Source organism: Pinus tabuliformis, chromosome J, assembly GCF_031772625.1.
Source record: "Pinus tabuliformis cultivar Carrire ecotype Pingquan chromosome J, CPIR1, whole genome shotgun sequence".
NCBI lineage: Eukaryota > Viridiplantae > Streptophyta > Pinopsida > Pinales > Pinaceae > Pinus > Pinus tabuliformis.
The window spans coordinates 941,611,915-941,631,075 of NC_142295.1; the positions used below are offsets into that span (position 1 = coordinate 941,611,915).

The window sequence follows — 19,161 nt, forward strand, 5'->3', positions numbered from 1 at the left end:
GAGTCTACAAAAATGCCAACTTCCTCAAATCATATTGTTGACCACTACCAGTCAACTACCCATGCAGTACACCCCCTTTTTCTTTGCAAAAAGGGGTAGCACCTGATCGACGTGTCCGTGCCATCCTGCAGTCATCAGTAGCTTGATCATTTTAATTGTAAACCCAATCTGCATGTATGAATTGTAAATAATCTTAGCAGATATGAGTCGTGTATGTAAATTGCCTAGGTGGACCTAACTTTCTAATGGTAATCTACGTCCCGGAAGGTTTTTCGTCTCACCGATCCATGATCGGCAGAGTTTTCCTTCAGCCTGACCCCAAAGCAATGTTGCACGAAGCGGGAGCGAAGCGGAAGCGTTTTTTGGAAGCGGGGACGCCGAAGCGTCATTTTCCAAAAATCTAGGAAGCGAAGCGTCCGCGGAAGCGTCTGCTATATATATATATATATATATATATATATATATATATATATATATATATATATTTTTTTGCATTTATACTCAAAACAAACATCCCAAATACCAAATTAATTGTAGAAGACATGAAAACATGCATATTTTTGCATAAATCAAGATAGATATAACATCCATTGTACATTAATGATCTAGAATCTAGATTCTTCTCCTCTTGTCTAGCTTTTGCCTCTACCTCGATTGTCTAGGGATATTAGTCAACATTGCCCAATTTTGATCAAACTACCTAATTCAAGACTTAAAATATGGTAGAAAAAGCTTAACATGTTTGATCGATGATTTTGACTTGATTGAAAGGTAATTTTTTGCTAAGGGCGTGCCGCGTGACAAAGGAGTTCAACAATTAACACCACCAACACCAGGGTACATATAGGGCTTGGTGCTCTTGATTAAATGCTAATCGCATACCTTCATACTTGATATAATCTAATGAAATGCCACAATCCCATTGATCCTGAATACCTGAAAACTGTTAAGTCTGCTGAATTTTGAATAGGATATGAAATTCTATTTTCTCCATATGAAGTCCAATGAGGCTGGAACCACTCTCAAACATTCTGAGTCATTTCATGGTAATGTTAAAAATTTAAGTAAAAGGATGAAAATGAAAAATAAAGGAGAATGTCACTTTTACTTTAAGAATTTAACATTACCATGAGGGAGCATCTGCTATATTTATATTTTTTTTTGCTTTCATTTGTCACCCTAACCCAAGGTGGACCCACCCCCAACAAGCAAACTCACCTAAAATTTAAAAAAAAATTGAAAAAAAAAACGATTTTCTAAATGCTTTTCCGGAAGCTTTTCTGGAAGCGTACGGAAGCGTCTGGGAAGCGTCTGGGAAGCGCCGTACGAAGCGCGCTTCGGCGCTTCGGAAGCGCCAGCACTTCCAAATTTCCAGGAAGCGTCTAAAAATTTCGGAAGCGCGCTTCCGGCCAAGCTTCCTAGGCGCTTCCGTACGGGACGCGCTTCGGGGCTTGGAACCGGGGGGGGGGGCGCTTCGTGCAACACTGCCCCAAAGCCGAGATGGATTTTGTCATTAGAATTTTAGGAGAATCCTAGTGCGTTAATCTGCTAGATTATAGTTGTGTCGCAGAACTGGGTGGTTTATGAGGGTCTATGCTAAAGGGGTTTTCCCCCCTTAAGATGTAAATTGTAAAAGTCATGATGTAAAGTGTCTTGAGGGTTGGAAAATTTTTTAAATCCCCTCATGAGTCCTAAGTCCTAGGTCCTAAGTGATTTTTCCAAATGCTAAGTTCGAGGATCCATTTTAAAATGAATTAAAAAATTAAAAAATAAAAAATAAAAATAAAAAAATAAATAATTGAAAAATTATAAATTATAAAATAAAGCAAAAACCCTAAAATAATAAAATAATAATATTTTGAGTGAATGCATGCAAAATATCATTTTTTTTTAATAAATTAACAAATTCAACAGATGAGATTAAGAGATGTCTTGATCCTCATCGACGGTCGAGATCATTTCGACATGGATCACTCGAACTAGCCGTTGGGATCATTTCCTTTAAGTAGGGTGCTAGGGGTCATTTGAAATCAGATAGGATCTTTGAGTCTTGTGCTGAAGAAGCTCTCTTGTAGTTCATTTTTTTTGTGCAATAAAGAAGACTTTGGGGTTAAAAATCTTGCTGGTGTTACTCTTCTGAAAATGTTGTAAGATTGTTCTATTTTTTCTGCATAGTTTCATTTTGAGCCATTGATGATAGCTTAATGAAGATTGATCTAGGCACAGGTATCTTGTCTGATCTTTGGGGTTTGAATGATAGTTTAGATTCTGAAATATATTGGCAGGTATCTCCATTTGATCGGGGTTTCACTATTGTTTTCTCCTTCTACATTGATGGTTGATTTTAAGCTGTGCAGGAAATCCTTTTTTCAAATTACCGGGCGTTAGGGGAAGTTCTCGGCTGAACCAGCCAACTCCCGGGTTGTGTTTTCTGAAAGAGCCTAGCCAGTTCTTGATCCCGGGCTTATCATTCGAAATATTTTTTTATGAATGCATGCAGGGTTTTCTGAAGCATTTTATATTTAAATTAAATTCTGAAAATACTTCTGCTCTTATTGCTAAATCTGGCTGTTAAGGGGCCAAAATCTGTAAATTACTCAGCTGATCTGAGGGTTCAAATTTTGCTTTATACACAGGTTTCATTAGGGTTTTGTTTTCTTGTATTTGCAGGTACAGGGTTTTGAGAAATTCTTCAGGGTTTCTGGAGCAGGAGAGATTGAGAATTTTTGAGCTCCTCATTTGTCGAAAAACCCGACATATCTGAGCACATCACAGGCTTTCAAAGACTTAGCCGCACGCCTCCACACTCCAAATGCTGTTATGAAATATTTTTGTAAGATCCCGGCACTTTCAGTTTCCATATAATAGGTGCAGGGCCTATCGTTCACCTGGACAGCGACTTTGGTGACCTCGTTTCTCAAAATTGACCCGCTTTCATTCCGTTTTGGATAGCATACGACAGTCTCAAAACTAAAAAAAAAAAAAATACCCGCGCGTTTATCATCACCATCCGGTCGCTGAAGGCTTCACGCGTCAAACAGTGGCATGAATATGTACGCAGGTGTAATGTATGAAAACGTCAGGTAAGAGACGCAGTGTTGGGCAGCCTTCAACGTGATCCATCATTTCGATCAGGCAGCAAATCTGATCCAAATCGAAATCATTCAACACAGAATTGCTCAGGTAATAAAATCCGTTTATGCAAAGGGTCTCAATCGAGACGCAGCATTTAACGTGAGCCTTTCCTCGCCAGGATCAGTCGAAAGTTCTCAGGTAAGCCTCAAGCCGCCGTCGACTGTGCTATCGTTGCAGATTGTTTGGGTACGCGTTCATTTTTTGTGCCTGAGCCTGGTCACGTTATATTCCATCGTTCGCTCAGATATTAGTTGTTTGTTTTAAATTTATTGTCATATGTTTTATGTTAGGTTTTAGCTTAGTTTAGGTTTCGGATGGTTAGGATTAGCGTAGGTTCTTTTGTTGATTTGTTTTGTTTAATTCGATCGGCTTTTAGATTTTTTTTAGATTTTGATTTTTTATGTTCTTTAAGTTAGGTTTGAGATTTTTAAATTAGATTTTGATTTTAGTTTAGACTATAGTTTAGTTCATAATTAGATTTTAATATAAAGTTTTGTTTTGAAAATATGAAAAATAAAAATAAAAAAGATTCATTTATAAAATTTCTTTAGGCTTTAGACTTAGTTTTAATTTTTTATAGTTAAGTTTTAGATTAAATTTAATTTAGATTTTTCAATTTTTAGGATTTGTTTTAAGTTTAAAAATAAAAATTCATAAAAAAAGGGCTTTTTAGGGTCTTAGCTTTAGATTTAGATTTTAAGTTTTAAATTTTGTTTAGATTTTTTTAGTTTTAAAATTTTATTTTTGTCTGAAAAAACATAAAATATATATATATATATATATATTGTGGAAATTTTTGGCAGATTAGCTCAGGGGTTTATCATGCTTTATTATCTTTGCTAAGGCTAAAAAAAATATTTTGGCGTGGGAGTTAATTTTTATCATGTTTAAATGTTCATTTAAAGATTGACTGCATATATGTGATCTCTGGTGGTTGTTTAAAGCATTTTACTCTTTTAAGTTGCTGAGCTATTGAGCCTTTATGGTTATCTTGTATCTGGCAAAAAGTTAAGCTTTTCATGATAAATGGTTGCTCTTCATGGTTTATATTGCTGCAGTATCTGATACTTAATCGATTAAACATTAACTCCACAAGGCACTGGTCCGCTAAATTAATAAATTCATTTTAGTGCTTCGTGTCTCCCAAACCAACTGGTCGACAGTTGGTCTCCTTCACCTCGTAGGGTCTACCCCCCTTAGCCGCGGGAGACAGGCTTAAACGGAGAGATCGGGGATCAGAGTGACAGCCCCCGGTCTGAGCATTGTCGTGTCAATCTGCGCGACAACACATATCTCCGCAAATATAGCGCTAAAAGCTCTTAAATTTGGACCTGCGGTTCAGAACGATTTTGGTCCAAATGGGTTTATTTTTTAGCATCCGAAATGTCGCAGAAAAAAAGTTATAGCGCAAATGCCATGATGACCTGTTTGGAACAACGAAACCCTGGAATTCAAAGCTCTGATACCAAATGTTATGAAACCAGCTCACAAAAAGATAGAAAAGATAGATCAACGCCTTAGAATTCAGCCTCTTCGAGGGGGCAACCTCCTTTACATTACACAAATGAATGATTCTTCGATGATACAAATGAAAAAACCTCCTTTCTATATATAGGAGTCTAAGGGGTCATAATATAATCAGAGCCGACATAACAATAATAATGTAAGGGCACAATAATAACAATAGTGGGCTTCTATGGGGCACAAATAGTAACAATATGGGCACTACATGGGTACATCAATATAATAAGGGGGTTGTACTAATATCAATAAGGGGTTACCCTAGTAGTATAGGGGCCTAACATAGATACAAAGAGAAATATTGAATTCCTTATGAACACAATTAGATTACTTCAAGATTTCCCTTATCATAATTATGATTACACAAGCACTTTAAGAGTGACTTGGATTAACAAGATTATAAATTGAGGATGTGAAGCTAAGAAACAATAAGTTAGTAAATCCACAAGAAGCAATATAATCAATTATCCACTTGTTTAGCAATGGGATAGCAATGACAAGTAGAGATATTTCAATGTCACAACAACGCTAGCTATCAATGAGAGAAAGAAAGCATTAATCCACAATATTGAGCAATAAGCCAATCTTATCAATTCAATTAGCCTTTAGAGCACTTGTGTTCTTATTTAGATGAGGATGCAAATCATGAAATGCTCAAGTGCAAGAATGCAAATGCATGCAAAGAGATGCAAGAGATGCAAAATGCAATCAAATGCAAGATGGGGCAGCCAAGAGACAAATGATTGCGGCAGTAAAAAAAACACCTAATCACACAAGAAGACACTTACTCAAGATGCAAAATATGCAAGGATTGAAATGACAAATGAAATTAGATGACTATAAACCACTTTTGATACCACTGTAATGTTTATATCAGATCTTATGCAATAGATATCAAACCCAAAAATTTTATGACAGCCTTTAAGAAGTGACAAGATATGCTAAGAAATGCAAGCCTCATCAATGTCAATGATGAAATATGCTTGCAAATTGATTATTATGCCAATGTTAGGTGATTTGATCACTGTTATAGGTGATTTTATATGGCTGTAGCAAACATATCAGATCTTGAAATCACCCAACAGTCCTTCAAATTCCACTTATATGCAATTAACTTGACCTCAAGATTAATTTTTAATGCCTTAAGTGAATTGTTAATGAGACTAGGATTATTTTATGTATGTTTAAGCCCTGAATATACTATTGTCATAAAATGCTTCAGAAATCAAAATGAGCACAGTGATGAAAATGAAGGATTAAAGGTCAAACCAAGAGGCTGAATGGCCTTGTAGACAACTAGTTTGGCTTCCAATGAATCTGCCTACCTGTAACCACCAAGTTAGCCCAAAAATCATTGCAAAACAAATTGTTAGAGATAGAATACTAATGCAAACCGACCCAATGACTGAATAATGACTGAATGAGGACAAAGAAGAGGGCTAATAGGCTAGCGATAGGGCTAAGAGGCCAAGGAAGGGCAACAATGAGGGGGAGGAGGCCTAATAGGCCTACAGCACACAAGGAAAGCCTCCTAGAGGTTGTGAAAGGCCTTAAAGCCCTGTGACTAGGGGACGGAGGGAAAAGGAGGAGGGCCGAGGGGGTATGAGACCCCTTTAGGGCCATGGCAAGCCCAAAAAAGGGTTGCAGCTAAGGATTAAGCCCTCTAAGGGTTGCGGCAAGGAAAAAGCAAGGCCCTTAAGGCCTGCGGCCAAGGAGAAGGAGCCTATAGGGCTCATGGCATCTCTAATAAAGGACTAGCAGCTCTCCTCGAGGAGGAAAAAAGGCCACGGCTAGGCTAGAAGAGTAGACGGCTAGGCCTTAAGAAAATTGGAACGCCTACAAACACAAAAAATTACCACAAAAGTACCAAAATTTGCTTCCTTAGGGCCAGCGTCTTCCTTTCCTTGCTGGACACTGAGCTTGGAGGGTGACTGAGGGCTAGATCTTGCATTCCTAGGCCCAAATCAGCCTCAAAACTAAATTTTCTAAATAAGGTTGGACGTCTTGCTTGAATGAGAGAAATCCTTCAAACCCTAGCCTTAGGGCTAGATCTTCCACAAAAAAAAAAATCGATTTCCCTTTGAGTCTTGAAGATCCACCTATAAAATGAATGAAAGAATTTCCCGAAACCCCAAATATATACAAAAAATTCAAAACCCAAAACCCCAAGTGCTATAAAATAAAACAAGGGTTAGAAAATAACTTGCAAATATTTACAAATGTACAATATTTACAAAATAAAATTATTAGCTCTCATTAGCAAATTAAATCCTTTTAGCCCAAGAACAAATTAAAAATTTTGAGAGATTTTTAAAATAAATTGCATGGATGAATAATTTCGAAAGATAGGTCGGCCAAAAACCCTTCTGCAAAACAATTCACCACAATGAAAGCTTAGAGCCCAAACAATGTTGGCTCGCCCCCACAATCTATGAACTTGGAGCCCAAGGGCTAGCGTACTTGTAAATCTCTATAAATTCTCAAGATAAATTGTTAATTCATATGGTGAATTAGATCACCTAAGATAACTCATACCAACAGAATGTTCTTATAACCGACAAATGAAATAACAGTTAAAAATTATTCAGCACAATATAGGATAAACACATAGCTAACACATACCAAAGATCAGCAATTAGAAGAACACCATGAAATGAACCCCAAAGTCTTTCGATTATGATAAAAAATGTTCCCATAAGAGCAGTAGCTCAATACCAGCGTTACACAATCACCACACACAAAAAATCAAAAATAGAAGCTCAATAGCTTCCTTATATAGAGAAAACCCCTCCAAGTGGAAAATAATGGCTAGTTGGTTTGATCCTCGTCAAAATAATCTCAAACGTCGAAAATAAATTGATCATCTTTTAATCTCCACCGTCAAATTTTTAATTTTGAGGAAAATTTTGAATTTCTCCTAAAAGTCATTTTTTATTAATCCAAAAATTAATATTTTGGATTAATTTCTTCAAAAATTTGACTTTGACTTAACGACCAAAGTCCAAGGGTTCAAATTTTCTTAAAATATCCATCTTTCCCTTGGTGGAGGACCTCCAAAATTTGACTTTTTTTTTACTCACGAATTTTTTATTATTTTCCACTTGGAGAGAAATTAATTTTTCTATAATTATTTTTTGACTCAAAATTAAGTTTTTTTGGCTTAGAATTTTAATTTAATTTAGCTCGAAAAATTAATTAATTGACTCTAGACGGGATTAATAATTTTTCCACCCTCAAATATTTTAGCCATGGTGTCTGACTACGAGGGACCATGCACCAAAATATTTTTAAATAAAAATATTACAATTAATTCAACCCTTAGAAGGGGAAAACACATTTAGACTAGACCCTGAAGACATTACCCAATTTTGTGACACAATATGATCTAGTATGAAACCAAGTGTGTTTATAATAAATTAATTTAGCCATGGTTTCTAATTGTGAAGGGCCATGCACTAAAATTATTCCTAAACACACTTTTACAATAGACTCGATAAACACTAGGACTCACCTAAGACCTTGTCAACGAATTCCACCCTCAGTTTGGGGTTTAAGCTGGAAGAAAAACTATACCGATTAGACGTGTTTACAAACACACATAATTCGGGGAGGTTAAAAAACTTCCTAGGGTGAAATCCTTTGCCAAAATCATACGCTTACCTAGGTGTTGTTACATAATTAAATGGTCATACTAGCATCATTTACAATAGAACCTGCAGAAATCAGGTTTCCAATGATGACTTCATGCTGGTAGATGACCTTGATCTCTCACAATTTTTCTCCACTTGTTTGTACTCTGTTTTCTCAGACCGTTGACAAAATTGTGGACAACAGGCCAAATTTGTCTAAATCTAGTTGTGCGCAGGGGTCACTGAGCAATGCCTGCACAGGGGTTGGAGGAAGCAGAGATTGTGAGAGCTAGGGTCTGAAGAAAAGAGCCATCTCTGGAAAGAATTTTGCAGTGATTCTGGGGACATTTCAATGCAGGATTTGGGCTTCATTCAGCAAATGCATAGAGCTAGCCAGTGTAGGCAATTCGCATTTGCTGGAGGCTTTTGGGTTAGCCAGAATCATCCCAAGACCTTTTTGGGTTTTTGTGGGTTTGGTGTGTGGAGGCCAAAGACATTTTTGTAGATTTTTCTGAGCAATTCTAAGGGAAAAAACTCGAGTTCCATTCCAGCAATAGTTGCAAAATTTCCTGGGAATGCGAGTTACCTATTTGGGCCATTTCTAGTACTTGGGTCTACACATTTTTGTTGGAAAATGTAACTAGTTTCGGTCTTCAGAATTGCCATTGTATTCATGTCATTATGTACATCTTATGTTACAAGAAAAAGAAAGAAAAATATTATTTTAAGCATGGGTTTCATGCTCTATTTTGTTGGTCATCTAGGTCAAGCATGTTCTTCATGCTTCTAGGGTTTGTCAAGTCAAGAATATTTTTATTGAGTCAAGAGAGTCTCTCTCATTTGTATATGACCATATTGGGCAAGTTGTAACATGAAAAAGATATTATTTGAGTCTAGAAAGTCAAATAAACCTCCAAGCACAAGTCAACCCTACTAGTAACAAGTCGGCCTAGAAGAGGCTATTCGACCTCATGAAAGGCATTATATATATAGAAGCAGTTTCAACCTCATTTAACACACATTCGATCTGCACAAGGGACAAGTTCTATCTGAAGCAAGGAATAGGAAGGTAGCAAGAGTGAAGGTCTAGGAGAAGGAAGCATCTCAAGAAGAAACCAAAAATCTGAATTTTGTGACCATCTTCTCTCACACGTGCGAAGATCCTATGGTTTTTGCAGTTGTTGCAGGACCGAAAGTTTCAGGCCAAAATTGCAAACTTGGATAGAGGTCCAAAACTCTAATTTGACCCAGTTTGACTCTCATTGACTTTGGAGACATTGACTTGCTTGAGGGAAGATTCCTTGGAAGGTTGACACATGCCAAAAAGAAGGATTTCTGCTGTTCGAAAGGACCAAAATTGCAGATCTGAAGTAGAAGGCCGAGATTCTGAAGTGAAGCAGATTTAAAGAGGTTTGACCTTTGTTGACTTGGTCAAACTTTGACTTGTTTGAAAGAAATTCTTGAAGAGCAGCCTTGGTGTTTGAAGGAGCTTTTGACTTTGGTCTTAGGGTCTTGGATTTCTCATTTGAACTGATTCTATAAGAAGAGAAGAGATTCTTTCTGGGTTTTCCCCTTGGAGGGGTTTTGCCCTGGCTTGGAGCCTATATTTTGTGTCCACTGTCTTTTATGATCTTCATGGTTTATGCTCTTGATAATTATTTGATGAAGAGAATTTAATAAAAAACACGAAGAAGCTAACTAAAGTTAACAAGTAATTATTAAGGATAAGGAGAATTGTTTTAAATACCTGCCCCACTACATTCTCCAACAATTTTCACCTAGGTTTTGCATTGTTTGCATAAGCAAGCCTAGGTTCCACTGTTTTTTCTCTATTTTACCCAGTTTCCAGTGATATTAATAAAATAGCTCAGCTTTCTTGCCCAGTCTATTTGGTTTACTGATTGTGCATGCATGTTTAAAATTTGTATTGTTGTAGCTTAGTTCATATTCTTGATTTTCACTGTTATTTCCTAGTTGGAATATTGCAATCCTTTAAAATCAAAACAAATAGCTCCCCACCTTAAAATTGGGATGTTGAAAAAAGTGTCTATCCATGGAAATTATCTATTATCACATTAAAAAGAAAATGTTGTGGCTGCAAAGAAAATCATCTCACTTAACTGGTCAGGTTATTTTTTATTTTAAAAATAAATCAATGCTCGAGTAAATGAAAAAGTCTAATCTTGGACTGTAAAATCTTTAAAGCACAAATGTAATTCAACAAGAAAGCTTACATGATGAGCAAGAGCCATGCCACTTAAAGCTGCAGCTTCTAAGCTTGACCCTAGCAGCCAGTCTCCACAAATTCCTACTCTTCCATATGGATCAAATATGAATGGAATATCTGGAGAATTTGTTGGAAGAGCTGCACCCCTGAGAAAACAGTATAGAAAATTAACCCTTGAGTGCTTCTAGTAATGAAGATTTCTTGGCATTTCCTGTCTTGAGATGCATATAAAAAGAGAGGAAAGCAGAAGAAATAGAGGATTTACTTCCTAACAAAATCCTGTGTTAATTCTGATAGAAAATTATGCTTTTTCACCTTTAAGATAAAGTCATCCAAAGACACTCCAGCACAAAAATAACAGGAAGATGCATAAGCCATACACAAGTTCTTGTACTATTAAACGTTACCAGAGTTGTACTCGAGTGTAAAATGGTTTCTGTAATGAATCCTCTCGTAATCCTAAAGCAATCTCAATCACTTGAAGCATCTCCCTTGTCACTTTCTCTGCTTTGACATTTGGGATATTCTCCTAGAAATAGGAAAGAATACTAGATTAAGACTTATTTATGTTGAAACATTATAAATGATAGGAATCAGAAATTGCTGCTTATATTTTTAGAATACTGCCACAGAAAAAACGCATCTACGTTTTAGCATTGTCAACCTGAGGAACTTTATTTCTTTTTGCATAAGCAGCAGTACTGAAAAAGGTCCAGCAATGAGGACCATGGCTCTGCAAAGGAAACAGTTTCTTGGTGTTGTTTGCCATCCATGAAAGAGAATCAACTCCCTCAATGAATGCACCTTCAAAATATTTAGGAAGTGGAAGCGGATCATCAAATGCCGCAAGCAAGGCCCAGATAGAACTCAACTCCAGCCTCTACACGAGAAAAATCCTCCAGAGTGAAAATGCCAGAGTGAGAATGATTTGCTGACAGAGTATATTCCTTGGCTAAATATTTTTGATAGAGAATTTGCTCAAACTATTAGACAGAAAAGAAATAGAACAGGCTCTACCTTCATCTGTCTTGCAATGAGTGGTATCCCAGCTGATGCAAGCAAGCTGTTTGCACATTTTCCTAGTGAAAACAGCAAACCTCAGAATGTGTAAATTTTAAGCATAACGGGAAAGGTGTTGCACTAATGTAAAACATCTTGCCAAACAATTTTAAATATATTTCAAAATCAGCAGTACAGGTTACCTTAAAGGTAAGAAAAGGCCAAACTAAGAAATAAAAATCAAATCTTCATAAAATGAAGATGGACAGTAACCTAACTTATACTGTAAGATACAGTCAATTATAGAGCTCCATTTATACAACTCGATATGGCATGCTAATTAATTCTTTATTCAGTAGAAGAACATCAAAGACACAGGAACAGTTTCACAACTAACCATTGGTATTTCTTCGTACCAAGGGGAACTCCACTCTCCCAGAACTTATGGGAAATAGTTGTGTATTTAAATTTGAAAATATTACCTGAGATTAATGTGTAATTTGTTGAATAAACAAACATATAACATTCATAAACAACCGTCAAGTTAAACTCCCACTGCAATGGCCCACATTCCTCAAATACAGTAGTAAAGCAATGGACACTTGTATAAAATATCACAAGCTTCCTGAATCATAACTTAGTAGACCCAGATAGTAAGCTGATAATAATAGCTAGACAGAGTGAAAATTTTAAGATGTTTTTAAATCAAAATACAGATCTATAGCATGCAGAGTATCAGTCCTCTTATTGTATATAAATACGGCCTCAAGAACTTCAAATGAGGGTGTTTGTGTTTGAGAGAAAGCTTTGGAAGCTCCTTAAATAGACATAAATGATTTTAATTCTCTATAAAGATACAGTTCTCTACATCTTGAACAGCTGTCCTCATAGAGTATTGAAGGAAAAAACCCTAAAGGAATCTTTCACTAGTGAAAAACCTGAAGTATCACATTCATGCTTTTAGTTGCTTAGTATATATTCATATTCTTGAGGAGAAAAGAACTAAAATGGAACCCTCCAGTTTGAGGGGAGTCCGAGGCTTGGAGAGTCTACATTCTGTCACAACAGAAGATAGTACTGAGCTGAGATGTCAACTTTGATAAGGATGCATGGTTCTTGTTGTCTCCCAAGTGGTACCCTCTCTCACATTAGGTTGAGTGCCAGGGCACAATGTGCAGGAGCACCTTCTCACACCACTCTAGGCCTTTAAGCCAGCCTTTGAGCCAAAAGGAGAGTACCCTTTAATGTTCTAAAGTTACTATTCTTGCCTGTCAGATGAGAACTTTTACCTATGAGGCTTGTTACAGTGAATCTACCACCTAGTGTAGAACCTTGCTAGGTGATCTAGACACGAGAGTGTTACCATTGTCATCTTAGCAACTACTCCCCTCTCTTTAGTGAAGGACAAAATCCAACACAAGGATTCTACAACAAAAATCCACTAGATAAAGGTATGGCAAACTAGGGTTTTGCAATGGATCAATAGATAAGTTCAAGATTTGGATTCAAAGGACATAAGGGTCAATCTAAAGGCTAGGGTTAGCCTAAGGAATCTCAAATTGGTCACCATAACACATAAAAACAAGAAAAACTCAAGGCTACTATAAAATAGGGTTTGAACTTTGAAGCTAGCGAATTGTAGCCAAACAAGAGTTTATACAACACATTTAGCCATTAAAGTTGTGTAAAAATTATAACAGATGGAGGCAAAATTTGAGAGTAAAGTAAAGACAAAATTGCAACATATTTTGATAGTTAATCAGGCATGTAACAACAAATGAAGATTGACAGCAGCCTTAGAAATGGCTGAAAATGCATGAAAAACTTTAAAATTAGTTTTTCTAATGTATTTTTAAACAAGACCTAACACTAGGACACACATCAATAAGTTGTTAAATGCTAAAGACAGTATTTTTCTGCAATTTAACCCTAATTTACAACAACAAAAAAAGGAAAATGATTTTTATATTTTAAATGGGCGCCACAAGAGAGAAAGACAAGTGTCAGTTATAACTATTCTAGTACTAGTTATGACTAGTACATCACAATGCATGATAATGAAACAACAATTCAGATTCGCATCATACGTATTCGACCCATAGGGTCTTTTATTTATAGTGTCCAAATCTAACCAACTTCCTTGAATTGTGGAAGATTAAGTTCATAATTAGCATCAACTATTTCAACCATTTTTGTGAAATACACGATATTTCATAGGCTACTTGACTACTCTAGTCAACTCATTTCTCGTCAAGAAGTATACTACCCAAGTCCACCTGAGCATTCAATCAATTCGTTCAACCACTCAGTTGGTGTTGATTTCTAGTAGCATCGGATGTGCTCTGAGTCTCAAATTTTGCAGGGAGGCTTAGACACATGCATTCTCCAATACCCAGAAATCGTTTTCGGAAATTCCACCCGAAGACAGTGTTATTAAAATAGATAATTATTTTTAATGGGGCCCTAAGTCTAAACTTAGGAAATTAAAATAATTAATGGGTATTAATCAAACTATGGGTGAAACTTCTAGAAGAAGACAAAGATCGAGTCAAAATGATCTAAGCCATTGATTAGAATCTAATCTGGGTCGTTGGTTCTCAACTGGAAGATTATAAGAAGGACTTCGATGGGCATTTGGAAAACACACCAAAGGCAGATACTCAGTTACCCAAGTAAGATCGATTTTCTCACTGGTCGAAGTTCGGCAAGAGAAAATCGAATTAGAGGGAGAGTTGCAGGTGCGAAGGAAAGTGAGGGTATCAACATCGATCGAGAGTGTGGGAGCAAAAGACGTAGAGCAGAGGGAGGACAGCACAGAAGCTGTGACGTAGAGGAGAGTTAGTGCAAGGGCAGTTTGACACTGGGACTGCGCAGTCCTCACGCAGGAGCTGATGTAGTGAGACGCAGAGGGGGCAGCAGGTCCTCTCCTAGATCAAAAACTTGCCGAGAAGTGTCTATAAAATTTCTCATAGAGAATCTTCTTCTATTCTGTTGATTGTATCTTATACATGAGATTGTTGCTGAAGAATAATAAAGAAACCCTCATCTGCTACACCGGTTTTCCCACATTGTGTTTTTCCGGGGACGATTGTCCAAAAATAACTGTCATTGTGGTTATACTTGTGCTAGTATTTTTCTTTTCATTCACTTTCCGCGGTATTTTATTGTGAAGGCTACAGTAGAATTTATTTCGATATTTGTCGTAGGAACACTGTGAATAACTTATTTCTGAGTCAATAAGTAGAAGAAATAATATTAATCACTGCAGTTGGATTTCTAATTTCACAGTTGGCAATCCCACTAGTCGACCACTTGATCAATTGTCCAATAGTCGGTTACTCAACCAACTCATCTACCACTCAATATAATTATGAATACTCTGCTAGTTGACCACTCAACTGACTATTGGTGGTTCGTCAATCCTTCAATTGACCATCTCCAAAATTTCCAAAGGTGTGATGAACTAGCATAACCTCGATGATTTTGTATGAACCTGGTTTCCAGTGATTTTTTTTAGACCAGCCCCTTAGAGTTCTAGCTCTAATGCCATGTTAGTTTTTGTTAAACCTAGCACCTAGTAAAACATTAACCTAGCAAATTGAATTTTACTAGATAATTTATATAGCTAGGTTATTAACTTAGCAAAAGCAAAAATTAAATAAACAATTTCATAAAAACAACACGCGGATTCTTCCGAATCAATTTTTTTCATTAGCAATCCAAACTTACTTGGGCTCTGATCCCAAGATAATGGTGTTGATATTAGGGCTAGTTTGTTCTTTGTTGTAGATAATTTCATTTTTAAACTTCTTCAACAATTTTCACGTTACATCCACCTCATATCAACATTAGCAACTATATAGAGAGAATAATAACATCAGCAATGCAGCAGAATAGTAAGGAACAATAGATTTTATGATTAATGCCGAGTAAATCACACTGCAATTCTTCACAAATAAATTATGTGAAAGCTAAATAAAATGTTGGAACTAAGAAAATAAATGCACACTTTTGTCGCACAGATTGTCACGACAACGCTCAGATCGGGGGTTGTCACCCTGATCCCCGATCTCTCCGTTTAAGCCTGTCTCTCGCAGCTAAGGGGGGTAGACCCTATGGGACAATGGATGACCAACTGTGGACCAGTTGGTTTGGGAGACACGAGGAGAAACAAGCACTTAATTGATTTTATCAAGTTAATAGACCAGTGCCTTATGGAGTTAATGACTGAATGATTATTTATCAAATGCTTGCAGAAATATGAGCTCATTAAAAATCATTTACCATCAAATAACCCAAGCGATGTAAGATATTCAACAAACGCACAACGCCTTAATAATGATCCAGCAATTAAATTTATAAAGAATGAATGCTTTAAACAACCATGAAATTTAAATGTTGGCCAAATTTCAAATAGTTATTCTCCAGATATAAATATTTTAAGCACATTTAACTTCACCACAACAGAAAAAAGATTTTAAAAAGAATTTCTAATTTTTAATTAGTCCTTTTCAAAATTTTAATATATATATATATATAGATATTAATAAAATTTTAAATAAAAAATAAAACAAAACTAAAATCCTAAAAAATAAAATCTAATCTAAACTAAAGTCTAAAAACTAAAAAGAAACTTTTTAACTTTTTTTATTATTATTTTTTTTTTTTTAAATCAAAACCAAAACAAAACAAAACTTAAAAAATACCTGAAACCCTAAGCTAAACTATGACCAAAATCCAAAAAAGAACCTTTTGATGCATTTTATATATTTTTTAAATGAAACAAGACTAAAAAGAAGAGTCAAATTTTAAACTAAATGAAACTTATAATAAATATAAATATATACAATTAAACTGAAATTTAAAATCTAATTCTAAACTAAACTAAACTAAAGGGGCTTTTTATATATATTTTCTTATTTTTTTATTTTTTTATTTTTAGTTATATTTTTAATTTTTATGATTTTTTGACTTTAAAATTAAAATGAAACAAAATTAAAATAAAATCTAATCCAAATATAACTAAACGTAAATTTAACATCTAAGCTAACCTAAATAAAAGAAACACAAAGAAGAAATTTAAAATCGTTTTTTTTTTTTCAAATTTTTATATATTAACCAAAAAAAAAAAAATACGCTAACCTGAAACTAAACTCAATCTTATTCTAAAGCTAAAAAAAAATGAGAATCGATTTTTTTTTGTTTTTATATATAAAAATATGCTAAACTAAAGAGCAAAATAAAATTCTGATACTAAACACAAACTAAAACAAAAATTTTACTCTAAATCTAACGCTGATACATACGTAACCCTAACCATATAATCGAACCGCAGCATATGTAAAAAAAAAATCGAATGTTTGTTTGGTTGATTGCAGGTCTGCGTGAAGGTTGAAGCTACGGCAGCGGAAATGTTAATGGCGAGGATTTGTTTTGCAGGTTTTGAAGCAGCGTGGGAGGAGATCGTACGGCAGCGGAAGGAATAGAAAACACGCACGCAGAGACGATCGGTAGAAGAAAGGCTGCCAGGAAATGCGTGGAAAGGTAGCTCGATGAAATAGAGCAAGGGACGGAAGAGGAGGGATCTGAGCTGCGTGGAGGCAGCAGCAATGCTGCAAGTGAATGAAGGAGGACGCGTGAAGAGATTGCGTGGGCAGCGATGGAGAGCAACATATAGCTGTAATGAGTCCACAGCGTGAGGTAAAATGAGGACAGCCAGCTGCCAATGCGTGAAACAATAAAACGATTCTCCTTGCAGCAAAGGACGCAGGTTGCAAGATGGGTCTCACGCGGGTTTTGAAGAAGGGTCGATGGCAAAGGAGCGATGATGAAGAACTTCACACAGAGGAGTGGTATGGCTTGGACAGCCTTGAACCTCAGAATTTTTTTTTTTAAACTCCCTTTGCTTATGATGAAAACCCCTGAAATAAATTTCCAGACTTGAAGTAATTTTTCCTACTAGAACTGAAACCCCAGCAGACAGATAGCTTGGAGAGACTCAAATTTCTTCAGAAAAAACCCTTCAAGAACTGATCCTGAGGCCAGAGCTTACCCTCCAGGGCCTAGATCTGGCTTCAAACAAATATTTCTTCTTAGACCTGTAACCTGCAATGGCAAAAACGGAACACCGAGAAGTAAAATGTTACAAAAACAAAACTGAAAACCCCCAAACCAGCTAAAAATTTACAATATTCACAGATTTTTTACTCTTTAAACAGCCAGATTTGTCAAAAATCCACAATAACATTTTCAGAATTTAATTTTAATGTGAGATTTCAGAAAACCCTTCATGCATTCATAAAAAATTTTAAATGATAAGCCTGGGATCAAGAACTGGCTGGGCTCTTTCAGAAAACACAATTCGGGAGTTGGCTGGTTTAGCCGAGAACTTCCCCGAACGCCCGGTAAACTCAAAACTAAGATTTCCTGCACAGCTTAAAATCAACCATTAACATAGAGGGAGAAAATAATAGTAAAATCCAGATCAAATGGAGATACCTGCCATTATATTTCAGAATTTAAACTATCATTCAAACCCTAGAGATCAGACAAGATACCTGTGCCTAAATCAATCTTCATCAAGCTAAAATCAAAAACTAAGATTTCCTGCACAGCTTAAAATCAACCATTAACATAGAGGGAGAAAATAATAGTAAAATCCAGATCAAATGGAGATACCTGCCATTATATTTCAGAATTTAAACTATCATTCAAACCCTAGAGATCAGACAAGATACCTGTGCCTAAATCAATCTTCATCAAGCTAAAATCAATGGCTGAAAATAAAATTATGCAGAAACATAAATCATCTTATAGCACTTTCAAAAGAGTAGCACCAGCAAGATTTTTAACCCCAAAGTCTTTCTTTATTGCACAAAAAATGACAACAAGAGAACTTTCTTTAGCACCAGACTCTCAGATCCAATCTCAAATGACCCCTAGCACCCTATTTAAAGGAAAAATTCCCAACAGCTAGTTCGAGTGATCCATGTCAAACTAATCTCGACCATCGATGCGAATCAAGATTTCTTTTAATCTCATCCGTCGAATTTTTAAATGCATTTTAATATATTAAAAAATTAAAATTTTGCATTTATTTACTCAAAAATTTGACTTATTATTATTTTATTTATTTTTTAAATTTTATTTTATTTTATTTTTTATTTTTTAATATTTTTTAATTTTTAAAATTTTATTATTATTTTATGATTATTTTTATCTATTTTTTTAATTAATTAATTTAATTTTTTCTTTTTTTTTTTGGATCCTCGAACTTAGCCTTTGGAAAAATCACCTAGGACCTAGGACTTAGGACTTATGAGGGGATTAAAACATTTTCTAACCCTCAAGACACTTTACATTAGACTTTTACAATTTTACATCTGAAAGGGGAAAACCTATTTGACATAGACCCTCATAGACCACCCAGTTCTGCGACCAAATATAATCTAGCAGATCAACACACTAGGATTCCTCTAAGATTCTAATGACAAAATTCATTCCGGCTTTGGGGTTAGGCTGAAGGAAAACTCTGCCGATCATGGATTGGTGAGACAAAAAACCTTCTAGAACGTAGATTATCACTAGAAAATTAGGTCCACCTAGGCAATTTACATACATGACTCAACTCTGCGAAGATTATTTACAATT

At 35.7% G+C, this 19,161-nt stretch overlaps 1 protein-coding gene across 2 annotated transcripts in view; it reads right to left on the reverse strand.

Moving 5' to 3' along the window:
- The window catches only part of LOC149229887 (FAD/NAD(P)-binding oxidoreductase family protein), a 158,991-nt gene that overhangs the window by 15,496 nt on the left and 124,334 nt on the right, over positions 1-19,161 (reverse strand). For both annotated transcript variants that reach the window (XM_089378771.1, XM_089378770.1), the window contains 4 exons: positions 11,530-11,591; positions 11,177-11,392; positions 10,920-11,041; positions 10,520-10,658 (listed from right to left, as the gene is read on the reverse strand). In XM_089378771.1, coding sequence (XP_089234897.1) covers positions 10,520-10,658; positions 10,920-11,041; positions 11,177-11,392; positions 11,530-11,591 — 539 coding nt within the window. The remainder of the gene's footprint in view (positions 1-10,519; positions 10,659-10,919; positions 11,042-11,176; positions 11,393-11,529; positions 11,592-19,161) is intronic.